This window comes from Schistocerca cancellata, chromosome 6 (genome assembly GCF_023864275.1).
Source record: "Schistocerca cancellata isolate TAMUIC-IGC-003103 chromosome 6, iqSchCanc2.1, whole genome shotgun sequence".
Lineage (NCBI taxonomy): Eukaryota > Metazoa > Arthropoda > Insecta > Orthoptera > Acrididae > Schistocerca > Schistocerca cancellata.
The window spans coordinates 533434913-533460372 of NC_064631.1; the positions used below are offsets into that span (position 1 = coordinate 533434913).

Sequence of the window (25460 nt, forward strand, 5' to 3'; positions counted from 1 at the left end):
TTCAGGAAGAATTGCACAATTCAAATCTTAATTATCACATAACATGCCTCATACAATCAAAGTTTGTGACATACAAGACTTGCCAATAATTAATCTAGGTCCGAGCTGCCGGAGATAGTGGTCATGTGTGCGTGAGGAGAGCTTGCTTGTGTAAATGTTTGTATGTTCTTGTTTCATTTCTGAAGATGACTTTGATGAAAAGATAAGTATGGATCAGTCTTTTTCACTGGCTTGTCTGCAACATAACATTTCATCTATATAGTATCCCTCTATCTTTCCCTAATATTGTTAATCTAAGATTATGTAATACATATGGCTTTACTTCTTCAGTCACAAATATTTTGCATGATTATCACTAAAGAAATCTTCTGCACTATAGTAACACCAACATTTAGGTATTTTTCCAGTTCTCCTTCAGAATCTTTTTAGATTTGGTTCACACTTCCCCTTTGAGATTCTATTTACACAAACGCATATGCACGCGCGCGCACACACACACACACACACACACACACACACACACACACACACACACACACACACACATGTGCAGAATAGACAGATTTAGCTGTCCAAATAAAGTTTTGTGTTGCTGTTTCTACTGAGCTCCTACCATGGCTCAGATGAACTTTTTCTGTTGTCTCAAAGCTTTTAGTAGATTAGTTTTCTCAGACACCCCTTCCCCTCATATATATACTAATGCCTGAAAAATTATGCATTATGAACACTTTATTTTATAGCTAAGTCACTAATATTATCTAATATGTTCAAGACATAATCAACTGTTCAGTCAACTCAATGTACTGTCCACATGATGGCAATATATTTTTATTTACTAGTACATAACAGGATTTGACACAGTTTGTTGTGTCCAGTTTTTTGTCCATAAAGAGTATTTAAGTTATAGATTGTGCAGATGGTTTTGTGGTGAAATGAAAAAAAAAATTAATTTTGCACAGTTTAATTTCAAATTACCCTTTTTTCCCATTTCTGTAATTCCCCAAGTGTCTGCTTAATACAGTGAATTAACTCCTTGTTGGTTTTGAAGCAGACTATAGCTGTTGAATCATCTGCATAGAGGATGGTATCAAACTGACTCTGACGTGGTATATTATTGATAATAATATTAAAATAGTAGTGGCCCTAATGTTGAGCTTTTTTTATGGTTTTAGGGTGCAAAACTTCTATGGTCATTAGCGACCAGTCTGTGGCTTAGGGAATGGTAAAAAAACCAAATTGGAAATCAGCAGCAATGGGAGCGAAGCTCAAAAAGTGGGGATACTACAAAACAGAAGGAAAGCTTAGAAAACCACTATAGAAGGAGGGGGGGGTGTTGTTTTCCCCAAAAAGAGCTTCAAATGACCGACATCATCTCACTGCCACTAATAAACTCTAGTTAAAATTAAACTCTAGTTAAAATTACCTCCTCCCGACGATGAGTTCGGGATCAAGAGGTCCAAGCACAGAGAAGAACTTTCACGTCCTGCAATTTATTATTGGGAAGTGCAGACCAACGTGCATGCCATAAAACAGCAATACGACGACATAAAACACTCTGTAGATCGGCAAAGGGAACCATGCAAACAACAGGCTGAAGAAGAGGGACTACAGCCTTGACCGCTATATCGGCCGCTTGGTTTCCACGGATACCAACGTGTCCTGGGATCCAGAGGAATGCCACAGGACACCCCCCCTCCCCCACCCCCACCCCCACCCCCCAAGTGGAGCAAATGGAAGCAGTCCTGAATCTGGTAGACCAGAGGGTGGACAGGGTAAAGAGCTTGGAGACCGAGGAGAGAGCTAAGTGAATCTGAGAATATAATATATTGTATCTGCTGATGGCGCTGGATGTATTGGACAGCCTGGAGAACAGTGTACAGCTCCGCAGTAAAAACCGAACATTGGTCGGGAAGCCGAAATCGATTAGGGGTGTCGCCCACAATATAGGCACTCCCAACACCAGATGATGTTTTTGAGCCGTCAGTGTAAATAAATGTGGCATTCTTCATTTATGCGCATAGAGCAGCAAATGCCCAACGATAAACGAGAGAAGGGGTACCATCCTTGGGATGCTGACAAAGGTCACAGAGAAGGCAGGTCCGAGGGTGGAGCCAAGGCGGTGCTGTACCCCCAGTTCTCAAGAAAGTTTTACGAAAGTGGAAGGAAAGAGAACGTAGCAGTTGACAGAAGTGGACTCCTGGTGGCAGTAGAGAGGAAGGGCGGCCTGCATACCCTAAATCCAAGGAGGCATAAAAAAAAGGTCATGGGCCAGATTAGCAGGCATGGAAGACAGATGGTTAGCATAACGACTCAGAAGGACAGTTCGCCGATTGGACAGCGGAGGTTCAGCAGCCTCAGCATAAACGCTTTCCACAGGGCTGGTGTAAAAAGCTCCAGACACTAAACGCAATCCACGGTGGTGGACAGAGTTGAGACACCGCAGAATAGACAGCCGAGCAGAGGAGTAAACCATGCTTCCATAGTCCAATTTCGAGCGCACTAAGGCGCGATAGAGGTGGAGAAGGACCACTCGGTCCGCTCCCCTGGAGGTACCATTCAGAACACAGAACATGTTGACGGATCACAGACAGCGAGCCGAAAGATAGGAAATGTGGGAGGACCAGCACAGTTTTCTGTCAAACATAAGACTCAAGATTTTAGCGGCGTCTGTGAACAGAAGGTCAACAGGGCCTATATGTAGGGAAGGCGGAAGAAACTCCGTACGACGCCAAAAATTGACACAAACCATCTTACTGGGAGAAAAGCCGGTTTCAATGCTCCAAGAGTGGAGGCGATCGAGACATCCTTGAAGATGTCGTTCAAGAAGGCTGGTCCGTTGAGAGCTGTAGTAGCGCAAAACCGTCCGCAAAGAGGGAGCCTGAGACACGGGGAAGGAGATAATCCATAATTCGATTTATGGCGATGGCAAACAGTACAACACTTAGCACGGAGCCATGGGGTACCCCGTTTTCTTGGGAGAAAGTACAGGAGAGAGTAGTGTTCACCCACACTTTAAATGTGCGCTCTGCCATAAATTCATGGATAAAAAGGGACAGGGGACCTCAAAAGCCCCAAGAGAACAGTGTGCGGAGGATGCCTGTCCTCCAACAGGTATCGTATGCTCTCTCCAGATCAAAAAATACTGCTACGGTTTGGCGTTTGCTGAGAAAATTGTTCTTGATATAAGTGGAGAGAGCAACAAGATGGTCAACTGCAGAACAATGCTTTTGGAAACCACATTGGGCAGGTTTTAAAAGGCTTCAGGACTCCAGCCACCAGGCTAAAAAGGCATTTCACCATACGCTCCAAAACCTTACATACACTACTCCTGAGCGAAATGGGGCGATAGCTAGAGGAGAGATGTTTGTCCTTTCCAGATTTCAGAACAGGAACGAAGATAGCTTCCCGCTATCTTCTGGGAAAAGTACTGTTGGTCCAAATTCAATTATAAAGGTGAAGGAGGTAATGCAGACTATGGTATGACAAATGCAGCAACATTTGGATGTGGATACCAACCGGTTCTGGGGCGGAAGAGCGAGAAGAAGAGTGCTTGTTGGAGTTCCCGCATGGAGAAAACAGTATTATAGCTTTAGCTATTTTGAAAGGAGAAAGCAAGAGGTCGCACTTCCGCTGCATGTTTCTTCGGGAGAAAGGCTGGCGGGTAATTTGAAGAGCTCGAAATCTCAGAAAAGTATTGACCCAATGAGTTAGAAATCGCAATGGAGTACACTAAGGTATCATGCACGACAGTGAGCCCAGAGATCGGGGAGAAACTAGGAGCGCCAGATAACCGTCGAATTCGACTCCAAATAATACATATGTATGAGACAGTGGGCTTTCGACTGGCGAATAACTTATGAGGAGCAAATGTAGACACCTTTTCCTTCACTCTGATTTCCTGAATAAGCTGTTCATCTTTGAAAATGGGGCAATCTCTAGAAAAAGCAGCGTGGTCACCCATACAGGTGATGCAACGGGGGGGCTGGAGGTGGACAAGCACCCTCATGGGCATCCTTGCCACACGTAATGCATTTGGCCGGATTGGAACACGACTGGCTGGTATGATTAAACCACTAACACCAATAGCAACACATGGTGTTGGGGATGTAAGGTCGAACTGAAATTATTTCATAGCCCACTTTAATGTTCAATGGAAGTTGAACTCTGTCAAATGTCAAGAAGATAGTATGAGTTGGTACCAAGTCCTTGTCAACCCTTTTCATAACTCGATGTACAGTGTGGAGAAGTCTTGACCTTCGTCCGACCGAGAAACAACAAGGAACTGTGGCACTGATGGAAGAATTGTCCGTGGCTGAGACTCATTTAACTTTTGCTTCTGAGCAGAAATTGTAGACGTAGAGGCAACATTGCGAAAGTATCACCCATGATTACCTGTGTCTCCGATGGTGCGCTCCTTCCTTGTGGGGGCCGCCTCTGAGGGCACTCCAGCCTTAGGTGATTGTTCACACCTCCTGAGAAACGGACAGAAGGACCAATCGGCACGTTTGGAAGGTACCAGCTCAGGTAATCACCACTCCCTAGGCCTGGCCATTACCAGGGGGTACATATGTGTCCTACCTGTCTACCTGGGCTGGGGAATTATGCGTTACCCCGTCACCGGCTATGTGTTGGAATACGGGGGTCAGCCTTCAGACACACACAGGGAGAAAAGAAAGAGAAAGGGAGGAACAAAGAAAAGGAAAGCAGAAAGGTCTCAAACGCCGCAGCGGAGAAGAGGGTAAAGAGAAGAGGCAAGGGAAAGAGAAGGGGAAGGGAAGAGGTGGAGGTGAGGGAGGGGGGCAGATGGGGGAGAGAGGGGGAAGGATGTGGAAAAGGAAGGTATGCAGCCCGGAAAGGAAAGAGAGCTGCACTAGCTCAGGGTCCTGTGCTCGCCACGCATGTATCCACAAAAGAGTTGTGGACTCCCCGGGGGTAATGTTGAACCTCGTGGAATATCTAGTTGTGTGTATTTTCAGTCAGAGAGGAATTCCTTGCTGCTGTTATACACAAGTTCTCTATTCGTTAAATATGATGATATACAACTATGAGATCTTTCTTGGAAATGATAGCTTGTCAGTTTGTGAAGAAACAGGTCACGATTCACAGTAAGCTGTTCCAGCACACGTACATACTGGCAGGCAGCTGGGCAGGCACAAGTACACGTCAGCAGAGGAAAGCAAATAGCTGATGCACCAGCTGTCAAGCTGCCTGGCCATAGCCTACACGATGCTACTGCACCAGCAGAACACATGCTGAAAGAGGTGACAATGTGCCTTACACGCGCAAAGAATGCACGCAATTGGGCTGCCTGGCAGGTAGTCTACACTAGCTGTGCATGCTCACAGGTGAGCTGAGAGGCACCCAAAAGTGCTATGGCCTATAGAGCAGCACTACAATTGCCCAATTTACTGTGTAGAAAGCTTTTTTGAGGTCATAAAAGATACTTGATGCACACACGTCCGCCCCCCCCCCCCCCCCCACACACACACACACTTACCAAGACATCTGCTAATTTTTCTGGCCAATTCATTCACTGGACGAGTTGTGCTGTAGCCTTTGATGAAACCAAACTGATTACGTAAAGTAATACTGTAGAGTGAATTACAATTTTATACACACATGTAAATTCGAAGGCTACAGGCTGCTACCAAGACAGTACTTCAGTTTTGTGCACTCAACACAGATATACCCATAATGAGCTAACTGGGAAAAGTCTCACAACCATCAACCAGGTGCAACAAGAATGTGATTTATTCAGTCAGGTGATATGTTCCACTGATCCACAGTTCAATCTCGAAGATCCCATACTCATTGCAATCGTGACTGACAATATTGTTGGATTTCTATGGAGTCCCACAGTTGACAATGTGTGCTGAGTGGTGTGCTCCATAACACTTGTGCGTGCCCCAGCATTGTCATCAGGCATGCCATGGATGTCCTTTATCATCATTTACACAGCAGGCCAGCCTCCAAGCTCTACATTCTGTGATGAGGCACATGACCTCGAAGTCTCCAGGCAGCTTTCAGTCTCACAGTGTTATGTTTAATTAGAGAGGGAAACGAACAGAGAGAATTCATGAATAGGCTTGCTTGTTAGCAAGGCAGTTAAAAACAATAATATACATATTGAAGGAATTTTGGACAGAATATCAATACATGTTTTAAAGATAAACAAAAGATGTTACATGGAATTCTTTCATGTCTACACACCAATAAGTTCACAATCTGATGAGGATACTGAAGATCTTTTTGAAGAGTTAGAGAATAAAAGCAAATTTCACTATATTCCATATTCAACTCTTCAAAAGGCGATAGGTTGTAGTAATTTCTGGAAACCTTCATTCATCACATGTAAAATTTGAAACGAAGTTATCAAGGAACAAACTCATCATGTAGACAGTTAGAAATGTATATTATGAGAATGTGTGTATGAAAAGGAAGCTATAAAAGTTGAATCAAGCAACAAAGTCAGCATCTTGGAAAATGGATATTTTGCACAGAAATCGACAAAAGGAGTAATTTTTATTGAAGGTACTTAAACCAAAAGCAATATACGTTGCACATATGACAAAACTCAAATGGAACAAGGCAGTTATTAAAAAAATGTGAGAGGATTTAGCTTCCCTCCTTTATCTCCCTCCCCCACCCCACCCCACCCGCAAAGTGAACAGTAATTATATTTACGTAAAATAAACTATTTATCTAAAATCCATAAGATGACATTTTGTAGACCGCAACATCCCTGCAGTACCAACAGCCTCACACCATGATAAACTTTTGTAACATCATCACTTTTCTCATACTCGATACTGTCACATCAAAACCACAATTAAGTCCGAATCTGAAAGCACGGTAATCAATGATGTACAACACTTAGCACTGAAAGCACTTTTATTATTGATACCAATGTACAGCAAAACAGAACTGACCCCTGGACGGAGAGTGCAGCTGTTTATGCAAACACACTGAATATCCCAGAACACTGGTATTTATCTTGTGGTGTTGCAGTTCTTCTTAACCCATGCTTGCTATGGTATTTATATGAACATGAATGTGAAATATCACAGAATGTACAAAAACATTACACAAACATAAGATATTTCAAGAAACTTCCAGGAATGATAAATACTAAATAACAAATAACTGTTAATGGTCAGGTTTGAACTGGCAACCCACAGCATGCATGCCAGTGATGCTAATCAATCTGCCACATCGCGCACCACAGCTCAAGGCAACACATAAAAGCTTGTCTCAACAATAAAATCTGCATACATGTGTTACCTCAGAGATTATCATCAGTCTATATAGTTTTATGTAATTCACTAAAAACGGAGTCCAATGTCATCTTTTAACTTCCCCATACGTGCTAGTAGAAAACACTATACGAACTCAGCCACCAAAAGAATAGCAGTGTGATGAATAGTCAACCATACTATGACTACTTAGTAAATAGTGCTCAGAGGATTCCTCAATGCAGACTTTTCAGTAACAAACAGGAACAACTTCAAAGTTAAAGATTATTTTCTCACTATTCAATATGCAACTGCTATCCTATCCTCATTTCTATACAGAACAATGTGACAAAATCTTTGTTATATATTCCTAACATTACTTTGGTTTAGTTTCCTTCTTTCTCCCAACCAGTCATCTTCAGTCTCTCTACATCAGTGTATTTTCTTTAATCATTTCATATGCCAGGGTGTCCCACAGGGCTCCATACTAAGTTCTGTGTGAATGACTTACCATCAAATATCAGTTCTGCTTACAGAGACTTTTGTGTTAGTTGAAAATCATGATGAAAAAAAAAAGTCCTGAATCATTGATTAATATCCTCAGTACCTTATATACTTGGTTTTGGCTAACTGAATTGAACCTAAATCTATCTTACTCTAAACATATATTAGACTTTAAACATAGCTTAGATCCACATGATGCAATTCCAAACCAAACAGTCAAAATGTGAGCAGATTAAGATTATTCACGACAACCAAGATATAGAAAGGTTTGACTCATACAAATTCTTAGAATTAAATTTGGACAAAAGTGTGAGCTGGCAGGCACACAGTGAATATCTAATTAATAAACTGAGCAGCTTTACTTTTGCAATACATCATCAATTACAACCGACACAGACACATGAAAAGTAACATATACAAGTTACTTTGAATCTAGAAGATGACGCCTCAAAGCAGCCAAATTAGGGCAGTCTATGAGTAAGTGAGCGACTGTCAGGCAGGCTATGCATCGGCAGTGAGGGGGATGCTCACATCAGATAATTATGGATCAGCCAAGTGTGGCCAAAGCCTAGTCAACAGAGTATGGGGGATTCCCTGTGAGAAACACACAGAGAAGACTGCCACGTGGTCACGGTCTCCTTAACTGCCCTCAGTTTATTTGCAGAGATAAGGATATACAATTCTGAGTTCCAGATTACCAGAAACTAATGGCATATACATGACCAAAATCCAGTTCTGGAATCCCCACTTCCAGAATTGGCATTCTAGTGGTCACCTTGGCCAACTGGTCAGTTCGTTCATTTCCCGAAATCCCAACACGACTGGATGTAGAAAGCAAAATAATCGGCCTCCCAGCTTGATGGAGATCAAAAATAAGAACCTGGATAGCCATAACCAGTGGTTAAAGAGAGTGGCACTGATCTATAGCCTAAGGCTCCTAAGGGAATCACTACAGATTAGAATACTCTTGCCAGTGCAAGAATAAACATGGCTAGGGACTAATTTAATGGCCAGCAATTCAACAGTGAAGACATTGCAGCCATTTGGCAGAGAGTTGAGTTCACTGCACTGTGCATGTGTGTATGAAAAAGCCTGTTTGTCCATCAACTGTTGAGCCAAAGACGGATATGTCTCAAGGACAGCCAATAACATGTGACGTAAAAGCATGGGTCAATGGAATCTTTTAGACCAAAGGAGACTTTGAAACAAATCGGAGGTCGGTGCACATGCCTTGGGGGCAGATGTGATGTCTCCCTGACCGGTGGCAACAGTGGAGAGAGTTGCAGTTCCGAACAGAGACACTGGAGGCATGCAGCAATTGTAAACCCAGTTCTCGGTCACTGTTATGGAAAGTGAAGCTCCCTTCCAGTGAAAACTGCACAGTCGGTGGGATGTTCAGGAAAGCTCTGAGCACTATAGTGTAATTCAGCAACTGTTGTTGGCGCCCAATAAGTAATGGAGGGACTCCAGCCTCAGCTACTAAGCTGTTCACAGGACTAGTATGGAAGGCTCCTGTCGCAAGTTGGACCCCACAATGATGAATGGGGTTAAGTATCTGCACTACTGAGGGTGATGCTGAACCATATGTAAGACTCTCATATTCAAGATGGGACAAAATCAGGTCTTTGTAGAGCCACAAAACGGTAGAGCACTATGCACCCCCATTAGTGTCACTGAGGCACCAAAGTGTATTGAGGTGTAGCCAGCACTTTCACTTTAAGTTGGCAAATGTGTGGAAGCCACATCAGCCAGGAATTGAAGACCAGCCACAAAATGTGGTGCGTCTCAATTACAAGAGGTAATTGATCGTCTAGGTAAACCCTGGCTGTGGGTGGGCAATATGACGATGACAGAAGTGCATGATATGATTCTTGGTGGCTGAAAACCGAAAGCAATGGGCGAGAGCCCATCACTGCACTTTTCACATGGCACCCTGAAGGCGATGCTCAGCAACACCCATACTAGAGGAGCAATAATAAAAGTAAAAATCATAAGCATACAAGGAGAGACCCCACAGCCGCCGCTAGACCACTGACGGCCACTATAAAGAGGGGACACTCAGTACAGAACCCTGCAAGTTGTCTTGAACATGGGGGACCTGAGTGAAGCACCCACTTGAACCCAGAAGATAGACTGCAACAGGAAGTTCTTGACAAAAATCTGGAGTGGATCCCAGAGAAACCACTCATGTGACATTGTAAGGACATGGTGACACCATGTCATGTCATAAGCCTTCTGTAGGTTGAAAAAAAACAGTGATGTGGTGCTGACGATTCACAAAGGCCATCCAAATGGTGGCCTCCTGGTGAACCAAATTATCAGCAGTGGAGCAGCCTTTGTGAAAACCGACCTGAGATGCAACCAAAAGACCTCAAGACTCAAGGAGCCAACACAGTCCATCTCTAGAGGTTCTTACCTGGTTTCGTTACCAGAACTATCGCACTTTCTTGCCACTGAGATGGAAGCTCATACTCATTCCAGATCCAATAAAAAGAGGGCAAGAATGAGATGCTGACAATGCACAGAGAGATGTTTCAGCAGTTGGTTGGGGATTTGGTCTGGTCGTGGGGCCATATCAGGGTGATGGGCTAGGGCACTGGAGACTTCCCATTCACTGACTGGAGCATTATATGGCTCCAGGTGGCAGGTAGTAAGAGATAAGCACATCTGCCCCACCCGCTATTTTATGAGCCTGAAGACATGATGGTAATTCTCAGACACAGATGTGTGAGTACAGAGCTCAGCTAAATGTTTGGCAAAAGAGACTAGATCACTATAAATGGCACCATCCAAGGAAATACTTGGCATACCTGCAGGAGACTGGAAGCCACAGAGGCATTCAATCTTTGTCCATACCTGTGATGGATAGGTACATGATCCAATGCTGAAAATGTAACGTTTCCAGAATTCTTGCTTTCGTCATTTTATGGGGCAGTAGAAACTGGCACAGATAGGTTTAAAGGCAATGAGGTGCTCCAGTAAAGGTTGCCTCTTATGGTGTTGGAGAGCCCTAAACAATCTCTAATAGCCACAATGATCTCTGGGGCCATCCCAAGGAAGAGGGAATGGTTCGTTCAGCTGCCAAATGAATGGCTGCTGTTGTATGATGAACAGCTGCATCAATACTACCTTTCAATGGGGACCTAAGGATGAAAATAGAAGTGAACCCATTCCAGTCAGCATTACGGAGAAACCATCTGGGCAGGCATCCAGGGGAGCAATGCTGAGGGAGGGATAGGAAGATTGGGAAGTGGTCATTACCACACAGGTCATCATGGATCCTCTAGAGGATTGATTGTAGTAGAACTGGGCTGCAAAAGGAGAGATCAATGGCCAAAAAAGTTCTGTTTGCCACACTGGAGTGTGTGAGGGCACTAGAATTCAAGAGGCAAAGATTGAGCTGTGCTAGCAAAATTTCGATATCTTTACCACAGCCAGTGATAATTGTTCCACCCCACACAAGGTTATAGATGCTGAAGTCACCCAATACTAGGAAAGATGAGTGGAGCTCAGAGACTAATGCAGACAGTACATCTTGGGACATGATATCATCAGGAGGGAGATAAATATTACAGATGGCAGTATCCTGATGTGTCCTTACCCGAACAGCCACAGCCTCCAAAGGTGTATCAAGAGACACAAGGTCACTGTATATGGAGGAGAGCACATACATACAAACTCCATTCAACACCTTCTCATAGTCGGTATGATTCTTAAAATAACCTTGGTAACCAAAAAGAGCAAGGGTCCAAGTTACTGGAAACCACATTTCCTGGATTGAAATATAGAATGCAAGCTAAGTATTTACAAGTAGCCATAGCTCAGCCAGATGGTGAAAAACTCCATTACAATTCCACAGGAAAATAAGACTGTCTGAATACTGTGGGAGTCATGAAGCAACAAAGGTGGGAGGAGGGAGGGGCGACAGGTTATGACCCAGGGTCATGTGCTGCCACCGATTGAGACATCGGGGAGCCACTGACACAGGTTCCACAGCACACTGCCTGGGGAGATCTGGTGTATCAGAGGCCACCGGGATCTCCACCTTGGGCACAGCAGTAATACATCCAGAGTCTGGTGGCATGGGGGCCACTGGAGTTTCCTTCGTCTTAAAGGACTTCTTTTTGTCCTCCTCCTCCTCCTCCTCAGAAGATGAGGACTGGGATGTCCCTGAACTGGTTTCAGGGACAGAGGAAGAACAACAAGCCCAACAGGCAGCAGCCTACAGTCCCTTCAGCCACCGGCTGGCATCTGGCCTTGGACCAGCAGGAAACATGGATGGAGGAGTCCCCAGGAACCTCTTCCTAGAGAAGCTGGAGCAGGAGGAGATGGCAGGTGGGGAGCCTATGCTCACAAAGAGAGCGATGGAATCACCAGAAGGGGACCTGACCGCCGGGAAGGGGGGGGGGGGGGGGGAGGGGGGGTTAGGGTGGCTCTGAGGTCCGACTGTAAGAGGCGCAACAGAGGAAGGCATCGGCGACAGAAAAGGTGATGATTTTGTAGCTGTAGCGTAAGATTGTGTTATTTGTATGGGATTAAGATACTGCTTTTTTCTGGCTTCTTGATGTCTGAGCTTGTACAAGGGTCTTATACTCCTGGATTTTCTTGTCAAGCTTAAAAATGAAGCAATCTGGTGAGCAGAGAGTATGTAGCTTGCCACAGTTTACACAAGGGGGGAGGCGGGGCACAAGGAATGTTCGTGTGCGGCAGGCATCCAAAATCCCTGCAGACAGTGGTGCCTGGTGGTACAGAAAGACACATGTCCGAACTTCATACACCAAAAGCATCTCATAGGAGGAGGAACACAGGGTTTCACGTCACACCAATACACTGCCACCATGACCATCATGCAGGTATTTGAAGACCCCCACCTCCCCCCACAATGGGATGGCTACCATGCTGGGTTTTCGGCACACTATGACAACAGGAAGTAAGAATGCCAGGGTGGAGGGGCACAGAGGCAGAGCATAGACCACAGTGGGCAACCTTACCTGCACGAAACGTACTTTTTTAATATGGAAAAGATGCCACATCATACCCAATAATGTGGACCATATAAACATTAATGGAAGGTGAAGTAGTGCTGAGAATGAAACTAGAAATCAAGACCAAAATTGTGAACCAAGTCCACGCAGGGACTTCACAAAAAGACCACCTGACAGAAAGTCAGAGGAGGTAACAGATAGTCAAAGTATAGGTTTGTAGCACAGAAAGAGGAAGTAGTTCCGCAAAGGCTGAGGCCCCGTAGTAGCCAAGCATGTATTCAATCAGTGGTGAGTCCCTTGAGGGGAAGGGGGATACTAAAGATACAGAAAATATATAATTTGGAATATGTGCACCGTAAATCATAAAAAATCATGTTGCCTTACTGATATGTTGCCCATTGTTCTTCAAATATTACCTATCCCATTTCTAATTATTTATGAGATTATTATCTTTCATATACCAAACAGGTATTATTTGACAGAAACCATTTTGTTCACAAACACGATACAAGAAACAAATAAAACTTAATGCTTTCCACCCGCTGCTTCAAACACTAAGCCTCGGCATCTCAATGCATGGGAATGATAATTTACAATAAATTAAAAGGGAACAAGTTAATGCAGATGAATTTAGTGAAGGAATCAGCCATTCGTAGACCAGAATGAAGTGCTGCTCCCTTGCATGAATGAGAGTTGAAGAGGTTGTAACACCTGGAATTGCAGGGTGGACTGTTAAAAAAACGTCCCAGAATATAACAGTCCTTTATTTGTGTTAGGTACAGAGATGGGCTCACAGAAAGTGGGAAGGTACTCACTCCCCAGCCTCTCTCAATGATAATAGTGGGTGTCATACATGTGGCAAGCTGTTGTCAGTGACGGCCTGACAGTGCGACAACGCATGCTATGAATGACAAGTGCTGACATCTGTGAGGCTGCAGAAGGTCGACAATGGACATGCACACCAGTGATGTGTGACAGGTACAGCCCCAGGCTGCTCTTGCCTCGTGGACACTTCAAACAACATGGCGAAGAATGGTGTTTAAACTGTAGTACCCAGCGCATCCAAAGTCAATTTTTTTTTTTTTTTATTTACACATCAAGTCTTGCAGGTCCAAATTGAGGAGGAAATCCCCAAGGTCATGGAATGTGTCAATACATGAAAATACAACATAAAAGTAATAACAGATAAAAATAAAATATTTATGAACCCATCAAAAATTAAGTCATGAGTTTAAGTAAATGCAATCAATAATATAACATAAGAATCAGCTTAAATTTTCAAGGGACTCCACAACAGAACAGAAGGAGTGATCCATGAGGAAACTCTTCAGTTTCGATTTGAAAGAGTGTGGATTACTGCTACAGTCTTTGAATTCTTGTGGTAGCTTACTGAAAATGGATGCAGCAGTATATTGCACACCTTCCTGCACAAGAGTTAAGGAAATACGATACAAATACAAACTGAATTTTTGCTGAGTATTAAATGAGTGAAAGCTGCTTATTCTTGGGAATATGCTGATACTGTTCACAAGTAATGTCAGTGAAGAATATATATATTGAGAGGCCAATGTCAAAATACCCAGACTAGTGAACAAGGGTTGACAAGAGGTTCACGAACTTACACCACTTAATACCTGAACCACTGCTTCTGAGCCAAAAATATCCTTTTTGAATGGGAAGAGTTATCTCAAAATATAATACCATACGACATAAGTGAATAAAAATAAGCAAAGTAGACTAATTTTTGTGTCAAACGATCACTTACTTCAGATACCGTTCCAATAATAAAAATGGCAGCATTAAGTCTTTGAACAAGATACAACGTGGGTTTTCCACAACAGTTTACTATCTATCTGAACGCCTAGAAATTGGTTGCCAGGAGGAAGAAGTCACCCAGAAGGTGACCAGCGGTGCAAGGACACCAAGCAGTCTGCATAAGAACTTCACCTTGGATAAACACCGGAAACTACTTGAGTCAAATCCCGGGGAATGTGGCTGGCTGCTGCATACAGTACTACAGTGGTCTTCATCCCAAAGTTAACAGATGGTTTAGACTGTGGCATAAGGCATCACGTACCATCTGCCTGCTGTCGTGTACTGAATGAGTACTCTTCACTCTGAATGCACCTTCTTGCGAAAACAGTGTCTGGACTTCAGGGTGATGACTGTTTCCTTCTCAATGACATCTTTCTGCTGATTGACACAGGACATTTCATCGCCCCTGTGGAGTTGAGGCACCGCAACATGTGTTCACAGAAATATCATTTTTGTGTTATATTATTATTTATTAGCATAAATTTTTTACGTATCTCTTGAACGCAAACCATGTGGATTGCAAATGTACCTCATAGGGTGAATAAACTACAATTCACAATTTGTTTCTTCAGCTTCTTTTCGTTTCTTTCAGTTTTATACACACTTTTGTTTTGGACACATTTATTTTCCTTACATCTCTTCTATCATTCCTCAACACTCTCCAACATCTTCATCCATCATAATACAAGAGGCAGGCAAACGAAAATGAGAAAGATGGAAAAAAGGTAAGTAGATTATTTACTATTTCAAAGGTAACTGCCGTAACTATTAATGCGAGGCAAAATTGTCGATACCTTCACGGAAAAATGTTTGTGATTGTCTACAGAAGTCTGATTGTACCCAGACATGCACCTCTTCATCTGAAGCAAATTAATGGCCGTAAACATCTTTCTCAGGGCTTCCGAATTACAGAAATCACAGAGGGAGAGATCAGGCTTTTATGGAGGATGTGTAAGGGCTTCCCAGTGAAACTTCTGCAGTGTAGCTGAAACAACCTTTGCAACATGTGGGGCAGCCACATCCTTATGCTTCCTCCATACAGTTATGATTTCTCCCTGTGTGATTTCCATATTTTCGGAGCCCTGAAGAAAGATATGCATAGCCACTGATTTTCTGCAGATGAAGATGCTTAGATACAATCATGGTTCTGTAGGCAACTGCAAACATTTTTTGAAGAAAGCATTGGATGTCTCGTCTCAGTGAGGTAAATGTATTAACAGTTATAGTGGTTACTTTTGAAATAATAAACAGTTTATTTACTTTTTCCATCTGTCTCAATTTCATCTGTGTGCTCCTTATATCATCTTCAATTTGAACTTATATAATCCACACAAGCCAGTGGTATTACCTATGTTATTAGACCACATCACACCAACCCACTACTTAGCCTGGTCTCCACATGCCAAAGAACACCTGTATCAGCAGTCTTCCATCTCCTTAAATGAAATGAATACGACAAAGAGAGAGTGTTGTCTATGCATTGTCCACATGTTCATGAGTAAGATTTAAGGTTTTTTTTACCATCCGAGAATATATTTCCTGCTTCAAACACACACAAATTATGAAGTACTTTAATGTGCTTCAAATTGCCCAAAAATTTACTTGCATAATTAAAAACATTCATCCATCCATTCATTCAGTGTCAAATCACATCAAGAAGTAGAACCTTCAGGAATGTGGAAAAGGTCAAGTAAATATAAACAAAAGACAAGCAAGCATAAAATTAATCTCTATAGCCTACTGCATTAACAATAAACTTATTACAATATTTTTTTATAAAGTAAACTGCAAAGAAAGCTGCTAATCTGACAAAAGTTGCTATCTCCTTGTTATACCAAATAGCTGCTGCCAACCCCCAATTGGTAGCTCAATACTTACTTGATTACACAGACATTTTTTAAAAGAAATAGACACCTACATCTGTAAATATGAGTCCTGTTCACAATAAATTGCTAATTCTCAAGCAGCTGTACAATGAACACTGCTATCTGCCACGTAACTAACAGAAGTTGTTGTTGTTGTTGTTGTTGTTGTTGTTGTGGTCTTCAGTCCTGAGACTGGTTTGATGCAGCTCTCCAAGCTAATCTATCCTGTGCAAGCTCCTTCATCTCCCAGTACCTACTGCAACCTACATCCTTCTGAATCTGCTTAGTGTATTCATCTCTTGGTCTCCCTCTACGATTTTTACCCTCCATGCTGCCCTCCAATGCTAAATTTGTGATCCCTAGATACCTCAGGACATGTCCTACCAACCGATCCCTTCTTCTAGTCAAGTTGTGCCACAAACGTCTCTTCTCCCCAATCCTATTCAATACCTCCTCATTAGTTACGTGATCTACCCACCTAATCTTCAACATTCTTCTGTAGCACCACATTTTGAAAGCTTCTATTCTCTTCTTGTACAAACTATTTATTGTCTATGTTTCACTTTGATACATTGCTACACTCCATACAAATACTTTCAGAAACAACTTCCTGACCCTTACTATACTCGATGTTAACAAATTTCTCTTCTTCAGAAATGCTTTCCTTGCCATTGCCAGTCTACATTTTATATCCTCTCTACTTCGACCATCATCAGTTATTTTGCTTCCCAAATAGCAAAACTCCTTTACTACTTTAAGTGTTTCATTTCCTAATCTAATTCACTCAGCATCACCTGACTTAATTCGACTACATTCCATTATCGTCGTTTTACTTTTGTTAATGTTCATCTTATATCCTCCTTTCAAGACACTGTCCATTCCGTTCAACTGCTCTTCCAAGTCCTTTGCTCTGTCTGACAGAATTACAATGTCATCGGCTAGCCTCAAAGTTTTTATTTCTTCTCCCTGGATTTTAATACCTACTCCAAATTTTTCTTTTGTTTCCTTTACTGCTTTCTCAATATACAGATTGAATAACATCGGGGAGAGGCTACAACCCTGTCTCACTCCCTTCCCAACCATTGCTTCCCTTTCATGTCCCTCGACTCTTATAACTGCCATCTGGTTTCTGTACAAATTGTAAATAGCCTTTCACTCCCTGTATTTTACCCCTGCCACCTTTAGAATTTGAAAGAGAGTATTCCAGTCAACATTGTCAAAAGCTTTCTCTAAGTCTACAAATGCTAGAAACGTAAGTTTGCCTTTCCTTAATCTTTCTTCTAAGATAAGTCGTAAGGTCAGTATTGCCTCACATGTTCCAACATTTCTACAGAATCCAAACTGATCTTCCTCGAGGTCGGCTTCTACCAGTTTTTCCATTCGTCTGCAAATCATTCGCGTTAGTATTTTGCAGCTGTGGCTTATTAAACTGATAGTTCGGTAATTTTCACATTTGTCAACAGCTGCTTTCTTTTGGATTGGAATTATTATATTCTTCTTGAAGCCTGAGGGTATTTCGCCTGTCTCGTACATCTCGCTCAACAGATGGTAGAGTTTTGTCAGGACTGGCTCTCCCAAGGCCATCAGTAGTTCTAATGGAATGTTGTCTACTCTCAGGGCCTTGTTTCGACTCAGGTCTTTCAGTGCTCTGTCAAACTCTTCACGCAGTATCGTATCTTTCCAAAATATTGTCCCCAAGTTTATCCCCTTTGTATAGACCCTCTACATGCTCCTTCCACCTTTCTGCTTTCCCCTCTTTGCTTAAAACTGCGTTTCCATCTGAGCTCTTGATATTCATACAAGTGGCTCTCTTTTCTCCAAAGGTCTCTTTAATTTTCCTGTAGGCTGTATCTGTCTTACCCCTAGTGAGATAAGCCTCTACATCCTTACATTTGTCCTCTAACCATCCCTGCTTAGCCATTTTGCACTTCCTGTCGATCTCATTTTTGAGACGTTTGTATTCCTTTTTGCCTGCTTCATTTACTGCATTTTTATATTTTCTCCTTTCATCAATTAAATGCAATATTTCTTCTGTTACCCAAGGATTTCTACTAGCCCTCGTCTTTTTACCTACTTGATCCTCTGCTGCCTTCACTACTTCATCCCTCAGAGCTACCCATTCGTCTTCTACTGTATTTCTTTCCCCCATTCCTGTCAATTGTTCCCTTATGCTGTCCCTGAAACTCTGTACAACCTCTGGTTTAGTCAGTTTATCCAGGTCCCATCTCCTTAAATTCCCAACTTTTTGCAGTTCATAACCAATAGATTGTGGTCAGAGTCCACATCTGCCCCTGGAGATGTCCTACAATTTAAAACCTGGTTCCTAAATCTCTGTCTTACCATTATATAATCTATCTGATACCTTTTAGTATCTCCAGGATTCTTCCATGTATACAACCTTCTTTCTTGATTCTTGAACCAAGTGTTAGCTATGATTAAGTTATGCTCTGTGCAAAATTCTACCAGACGGCTTCCTCTTTCATTTCTTAGCCCCAATCCATATTCACCTACTATGTTTCCTTCTCTCCCTTTTCCTACTGTTGAATTCCAGTCACCCATGACTATTAAATTTTCGTCTCCCTTCACTACCTGAATAATTTCTTTTATCTCATCACACATTTCTTCAATTTCTTCATCATCTGCAGAGCTAGTTGGCATATAAACTTGTACTACTGTAGTAGGCATGGGCTTCGTGTCTATCTTGGCCACTATAATACGTTCACTATGCTGTTTGTAGTAGCTTACCCGCACTCCTATTTTTTTATTCATTATTAAACCTACTCCTGCATTACCCCTATTTGATTTTGTATTTATAACCCTGTATTCACCTGACCAAAAGTCTTGTTCCTCCTGCCACTGAACTTCACTAATTCCCACTATATCCAACTTTAACCTACCCATTTCCCTTTTTAAATTTTCTAACCTACCTGCCCGATTAAGGGATCCAACATTCCACGCTCCGATCTGTAGAACGCCAGTTTTGACGCCATCATCATTTAACCATACAGTAAAGCTGCATGCCCTCGGGAAAAATTACGGCTGTAGTTTCCCCTTGCTTTCAAACGTTCGCAGTACCACAACAGCAAGGCCGTTTTGGTTAGTGTTACAAGGCCAGATCAGTCAATCATCCAGACTGTTGCCCCTGCAACTACTGAAAAGGCTTCTGCGCCTCTTCAGGAAGCACTCTGGCCTCTCAACAGATACCCCTCCATTGTGGTTGCACCTACGGTACGGCTATCTGTATCGTTGAGGCACGCAAGCCTCCCCACCAACGGCAAGGTCCATGGTTCATGGGGGGAGGAACAGAACTTTTCAGTCCTGAAATCTAGATATCCATATAATTTGTGGGAAGAACAGCTAATAAGGTGTGTTTCTAATTTTCTCTTTAAATAGTTAGGATTCTCAAGTCCAGGTATTCTGTTGGACAAGATCTTGTCAGATGCCTTTCTATCAGTCTACATAGCTCCACTCCGACCCCTACGTAACTCCATTCCGAATCCAAGATGAGAAGACAGAGTCTACATGTAAATTATGTTTTGTATTGTTTTCTGATTGAGCAGATTGCAGTCCAGCTGAAACTAATTTTTATTGTCAGCAACAAAAACCATTAAGAGACAGATTAAAAAATGAGGGTAATAATTACAAGATCCCTAAACAGGCTTCTGCACAATATACTGTTGTATACTTTACACAGTATTCGTACTGCTCGCTTTTTCTGCCAAATATTTAATTTACTGTAGGTACATTGTGCCAGAGAAATTCCAAAAGACAGTAAGGAGTGAAAATATGCAAAGTCTACATACTTATCTTTAAATCAATACAATGAGAGGTACATCTAAGAGCAAAACATGGTGAACTGAGCTTCCTGATTACTTTACATGCATGTTAACTCTGTTTTACTTTGTTATCCAACTGGACCCCAAAGAATGTCCTAAACATTAATGACTACTACTGATCGTAGCAGGTGGTTTTTGTTCAAAGTTGCTTAATACCATTCTTTGTGAGATAAAGAGAGAAACAATTAGATGTGAACCACTTGTAGATGTGTTTAGCTATCATCTGAGCTCTTTCATGTCAGGTCAAGTTTGGACCTTCGATTAGTATACTTATGTTATTAGCAACCACTACAGTTTTTGAAATGACCTCTAACGTCATTTGAAAATTATTTATGTAGGTTAAGAATATGAGTGGACCAAGCGCTGAACCTTATGGGATCCCATATGTTACATTTTCCCAATTTATGATTAGTTACTTGCCTGTGACACAATCTGTAAGCAGGACCCTCTGATGCTATGAAGGTAAGACCTCGTACATGAATGAGAAATGCCATTAATATCAGAACATTTTAGTTTGCCACGTAAAATTTCATGACCCAATGCTTTGAAAATGTTTCACAACATATCAACAGGTTAATTTTTCTTGTTTACTTCTCCCAGGACTTCATTACATGATACCCTCCAAGGTTTTCTCTGTGGAGAATCCTGGTTTTCTCTGTGGAGAATCCTTTACAAAAACCAAACTGAGAGGCATTTAACAAGTCCTGCTCAGATAAATGAGTCAGTATTCTACATAGGCCACTTTCTCAAACACTGTTGAAAAGACACATCTTTAATTAGAGCTGGTTTGTTTACCTATAGCATATTTAAGTCAGTCATAAAATATACCCTGAGTCACTGATTAGCTTGAGGGTAATGCTGTAAAGTCAGCACAAGATTTTAATTGTCTGCCAAGAACACAGTCATAAAAAGCAGAATTACTACTTTTCAATGACCTGGTGTATTATGTAATCTCCTTGCAAGGTATTTTTTTTAATGTAAAATCTGTTGGTGACACTTGCAGTAGTGTGCCCAAGTAGGCAAATCTAACGCATTTGTATTTGGTTGTTTGTTACTGGGTGCAACATTTGTTGCCACTGAGAGTAGTAATTGAAATTGGGACCAATTATTTGAAAGCATCTCCATTTTAGACAGAGCTATTTTTGTGGAGCTCAGTTTCATTTGGATCACTATTTTTGTCTGTTCCTAGTTGAGTAATGTATCAAATTACTTTTTCCTTATTCTTGGAGTGCTTTATTTTCAACTGAAGTGTCTGTGCTTTGCTTTTTTAATAAGAGACTGATGCTTTTACAATACAGTTGGTAATGGAGTTTCAACTCTTTGACTACACCTTGTCCTATGAATTATGTAGAGTTCTGTCTTCCCGGCAAAAATACTTCACACAAAGGAGTGTCCTATCCCTTATACTAGCTTCCTTTTAATTTTACACTTGCTTTGTTTAGGCAAAAACAATAATGAAAGTGCTGTATAACATGTTTAAGAAAGAGTTCATTTTCCATTCTCCTCGGCATTCTACCGCTTGCTTTTCTCTAAACACCACTATCAAGCCACATTCATGATTCAATCATAAAATATTATTCCGTGAAATTTGACCATATTGTCAGATAAACCATTGACTATTGTTTTTACATCTAAATCATTGAAGACTGGTAGGTCTAAAAAGAAACTGTTGATGGTTGTTGTACTATGTCCAATTCTCACAGAGAATTTTACAACGGCAAATAGTCCAAGGCTGGACATCTACATTTCTAGATGCCTTCTATCTGTAATATTTTACAGAAAACCAACACTGCAGTCTCCACAAACAGCCATTCCCCATTTAAGTTTGAGTAACCTTATTAAAATTGGCTCTATCCATTTTATGAAGCTTAAGTATTTAATAGTGCATCCTGCAGTAAAATGTGAATGCGAAACCCTTACTATTTCTATTAAATAACAAATAGGAATTACTTACAGCACCAGATGATGCAGTTATTTGCTGCGGTTCTGTTTTTCCACTAAAACTTCCCAGGAGACTTGACTGGAAGGAATCACCATCATATACAAATATATAATCGTATGAACATTCTGTACCCATTGTCTTAAAGTTCAAAGTAATGAACTGATGACTGCTATTTGCTGCAACAATAAAGAAGTGAAATATTAATCCTATAGAATTCATAAAAGAAAAAAGTCTTTTTATTTTAATTATTATCAGTTACACAGAATAAGGAAAGTAAAATTTTGTTACCTTCAAATGTACCAACCAAAAGGCATTTAGAAGATTATTAGAATACTCCAGTGACGAATTTCTTATATATAACTTCTGCACCATTTCAGTGAAGTAATGTGTTCACCGTAAATAATAATGTGTGTGTGTGTGTGTGTGTGTGTGTGTGTGTGTGTGCGCGCGTGTGTATGCATGCATGCGTGTATATAAGTACAAACTAACTTCTGCATCATTTCAGTGCAGTAATGTATTCATTGTAAATAAGTATTGTAGTAGTTCTATTATATGTTTATTACCTTATAAATTAAAAAAAAAATTTTAATTTCAGTGCATTAATGCGATCTTAGTAAATGAGTGTTTGTAAAATGACTCTTTCATATAGTGTTCATTTAAAAAAATTATGATCATTCCACTTGGTACCTGTGGAAGGTACATTAGCTTATTTGTTTCAGTTGAAAATATTTGTTATGTATTATTGTTTTCTGACATGTTCTACATCCTGGAGGACCTCCTCACTCAGGATCAATTGGAAAGAAAATAAATCTAAATCATTAAAATACATCAGATCACTTAGACAGCCTGTATTCTACACTCCTTCCTAGTAATTTTTTACTGAAATGAGACCTCAGTTGCCTGAGACTGCAGTCGTGTGTGTGAATTGTGTTTGCATGAGTTTGCACGTGCATGTGCGTGTGCGTGTGCGCGTCGTCTAATTTTGACGAAGGCCTCGCTGGCCAACAGCTATATATATGTGACAGTCTTTTTGTTGTGCCTATCTGCAGCTCAGCATCTATGCTATATGGTAAGTAGCAACTTTCCTTTTCACAATATTATTACATTCCATCCTGGATTTCCCATTGTTTGATTATTCCTGATTGTAAGTCATATGTGTACTAACTTTAACTAAACTGCTGCTTGTGTTAAAAAGTTATGCTTGCGTCACCACTTTCTTACTCCCAAACCCACAAATAGACATGTGCTAGAGATGTCTACTCCCTATAATAATCGTCTCCTGGAACCGTGTCATATGTTTACACCAAGTTTCTCAGTGGCTAAGTGGATGTCAGTCTATCCATTCAAATGTTTAAACTCCAGTAGGTCCTACAGCTTCTTCTGTCACTGTTCACTTCTTTCCCCTCTCGCAATGATTTGTCAATGTGAAAATGCTAATTCGAAATCAAATCAAGCTGTACCTGGTTGGATAAGTTAGTTCATAGTTGGAGGAGCACATGGAAATACTGTAGGGCATTGGCTAGCAAAGTGCGGCAGAATTCAAAACATTCACTTTTGAAACAAAATGTTTACATCTTAACAGCAAAAAAATGGTGTAAGGAAAAGTATTAAAATTTCTACTGAGAGAAAATTTTTTTTACAGAACTTCTGCTAAATACACACAGCTGCTCGATAATGTGCTGACTTTCTAAAACCAACCATAAATTTCTACAAAAGGTTACAAAAAAATCTATAAGTAACAGTCAAGCAGACAAAAATTATGCAGAATGATGACCTAATAATAAACTCATCAAAGAAAATTAGGGCCAAGCAGAAAATTATCAAAAAAGAAAGTTGGTACACATACACTATATAATCAAAGTATCTGGACATCATATTAAATACAGAATTGACCACTAGATGTCACGAGAGGAGGATTTGCCAGTATAACAGGAGAGGGAGCCAATGTGTTGTCAGTAGAAAAGTAGTGACAGCAAAATGGTCAGTCAGGAGAGCTCAATGACTTTGAACGTGGCCTAATAACTGGATCTCACCGGAGTAACAAATCCATCAAGGACATTTCAGCTACTTTGAATCTGTTCACGTCAACTTCTGATGATGTGCCTGTGAATTATGAAGGAATAGCCACAGCTAAATCAAGAAGAGGCATACCTCATGTACGGATGGACAGGGACCTTGAGCAATGTGGAGGGTGGTTGTAAAAAACCCACACAAAAACAGTGGTAAGAAACACTCACAAGTTTCAAAGCTAGTACAAAGTGGGTAGGGCATTAAAATGAACAGGGCAAAATGATCTAGAAACTCCTTATAAGTCACATATTTCAGTAATCAGTGCTACATGACACGTAAGTGGACTGGACAGTGGATGATTGGGAAGAAAATGATTTGGAGTGATTAATCATGCTATACCCTGTTGACTGGAACACTCTCTTTCAGATTCTGAAGGTGGCAGGGATAAAATACAGGGGGTGAAAGGCTATTTACAATTTGTACAGAAAGCAGATGGCAGTCATAAGAGATGAGGGGCATGAAAGGGGAGCAGTGGCTGAGAATGGAGTGAGACAGGGTTGTAGCCTATCTCAGATGTTATTCAATCTGTATATTGTGCAAGCAGTAAAGGAAACAAAAAAAGAATTTGAGTAGGAACTATAATCCATGGAGAAGAAATAAAAACTTTGAGGTTTGGCAACAACATTATACTTCCGTGAGAGACAGCAAAAGACCTGGAAGAGCAGCTGAACAGAATGGACAGTGTCTTGAAAGGAGGATATAAGATGAACAGCAACAAAAGCATGTTGAGGATAATGGAATGTAGTCGAATTAAATCAGGTGATGGTGAGGGTATTGGATTAGGAAACAATACACTTAAAGTAATAAATGAGTTATGTTATTTGAGAAGCAAAATAACTAATTATGGTCGAAGTAGATAAGATATAAAATGTAAACTGGCTATGGTAGGTTGCTTGGTTGGTTTGGGGGATTAAAGGGACCAGACTGCTATGGTCATCGGTCACTATGGTAGGGAAAGCATTTCCGATGAAGAGAAATTTGTTAATGCCGACTATAGATTTAAGTGTCAGGAAGTCTTTTCTGAAAGTATTTGTATGGAGTGTAGCCTTGTATGGAAGTGAAACATGAACGATAAACAGTTTGAACAAGAAGGAATAGAAGCTTTCAAAATGTGGTGCTACAGAAGAATGCTGAATGTCAGATGGGTAGATCACGTAACTAATGAAGAGGCACTGAATAGAATTGGGGAGAAGAGGAATTTGTGGCACAAC

At 41.2% G+C, this 25460-nt stretch overlaps 1 protein-coding gene across 1 annotated transcript in view; it reads right to left on the reverse strand.

Annotated features, from left to right (window-relative positions):
• LOC126088413 (multiple epidermal growth factor-like domains protein 8) overlaps positions 1–25460 on the reverse strand; it is a 333556-nt gene that overhangs the window by 304280 nt on the left and 3816 nt on the right. The window contains exon 2 of the mRNA XM_049906553.1: positions 22192–22355. Coding sequence (XP_049762510.1) covers positions 22192–22355 — 164 coding nt within the window. The remainder of the gene's footprint in view (positions 1–22191; positions 22356–25460) is intronic.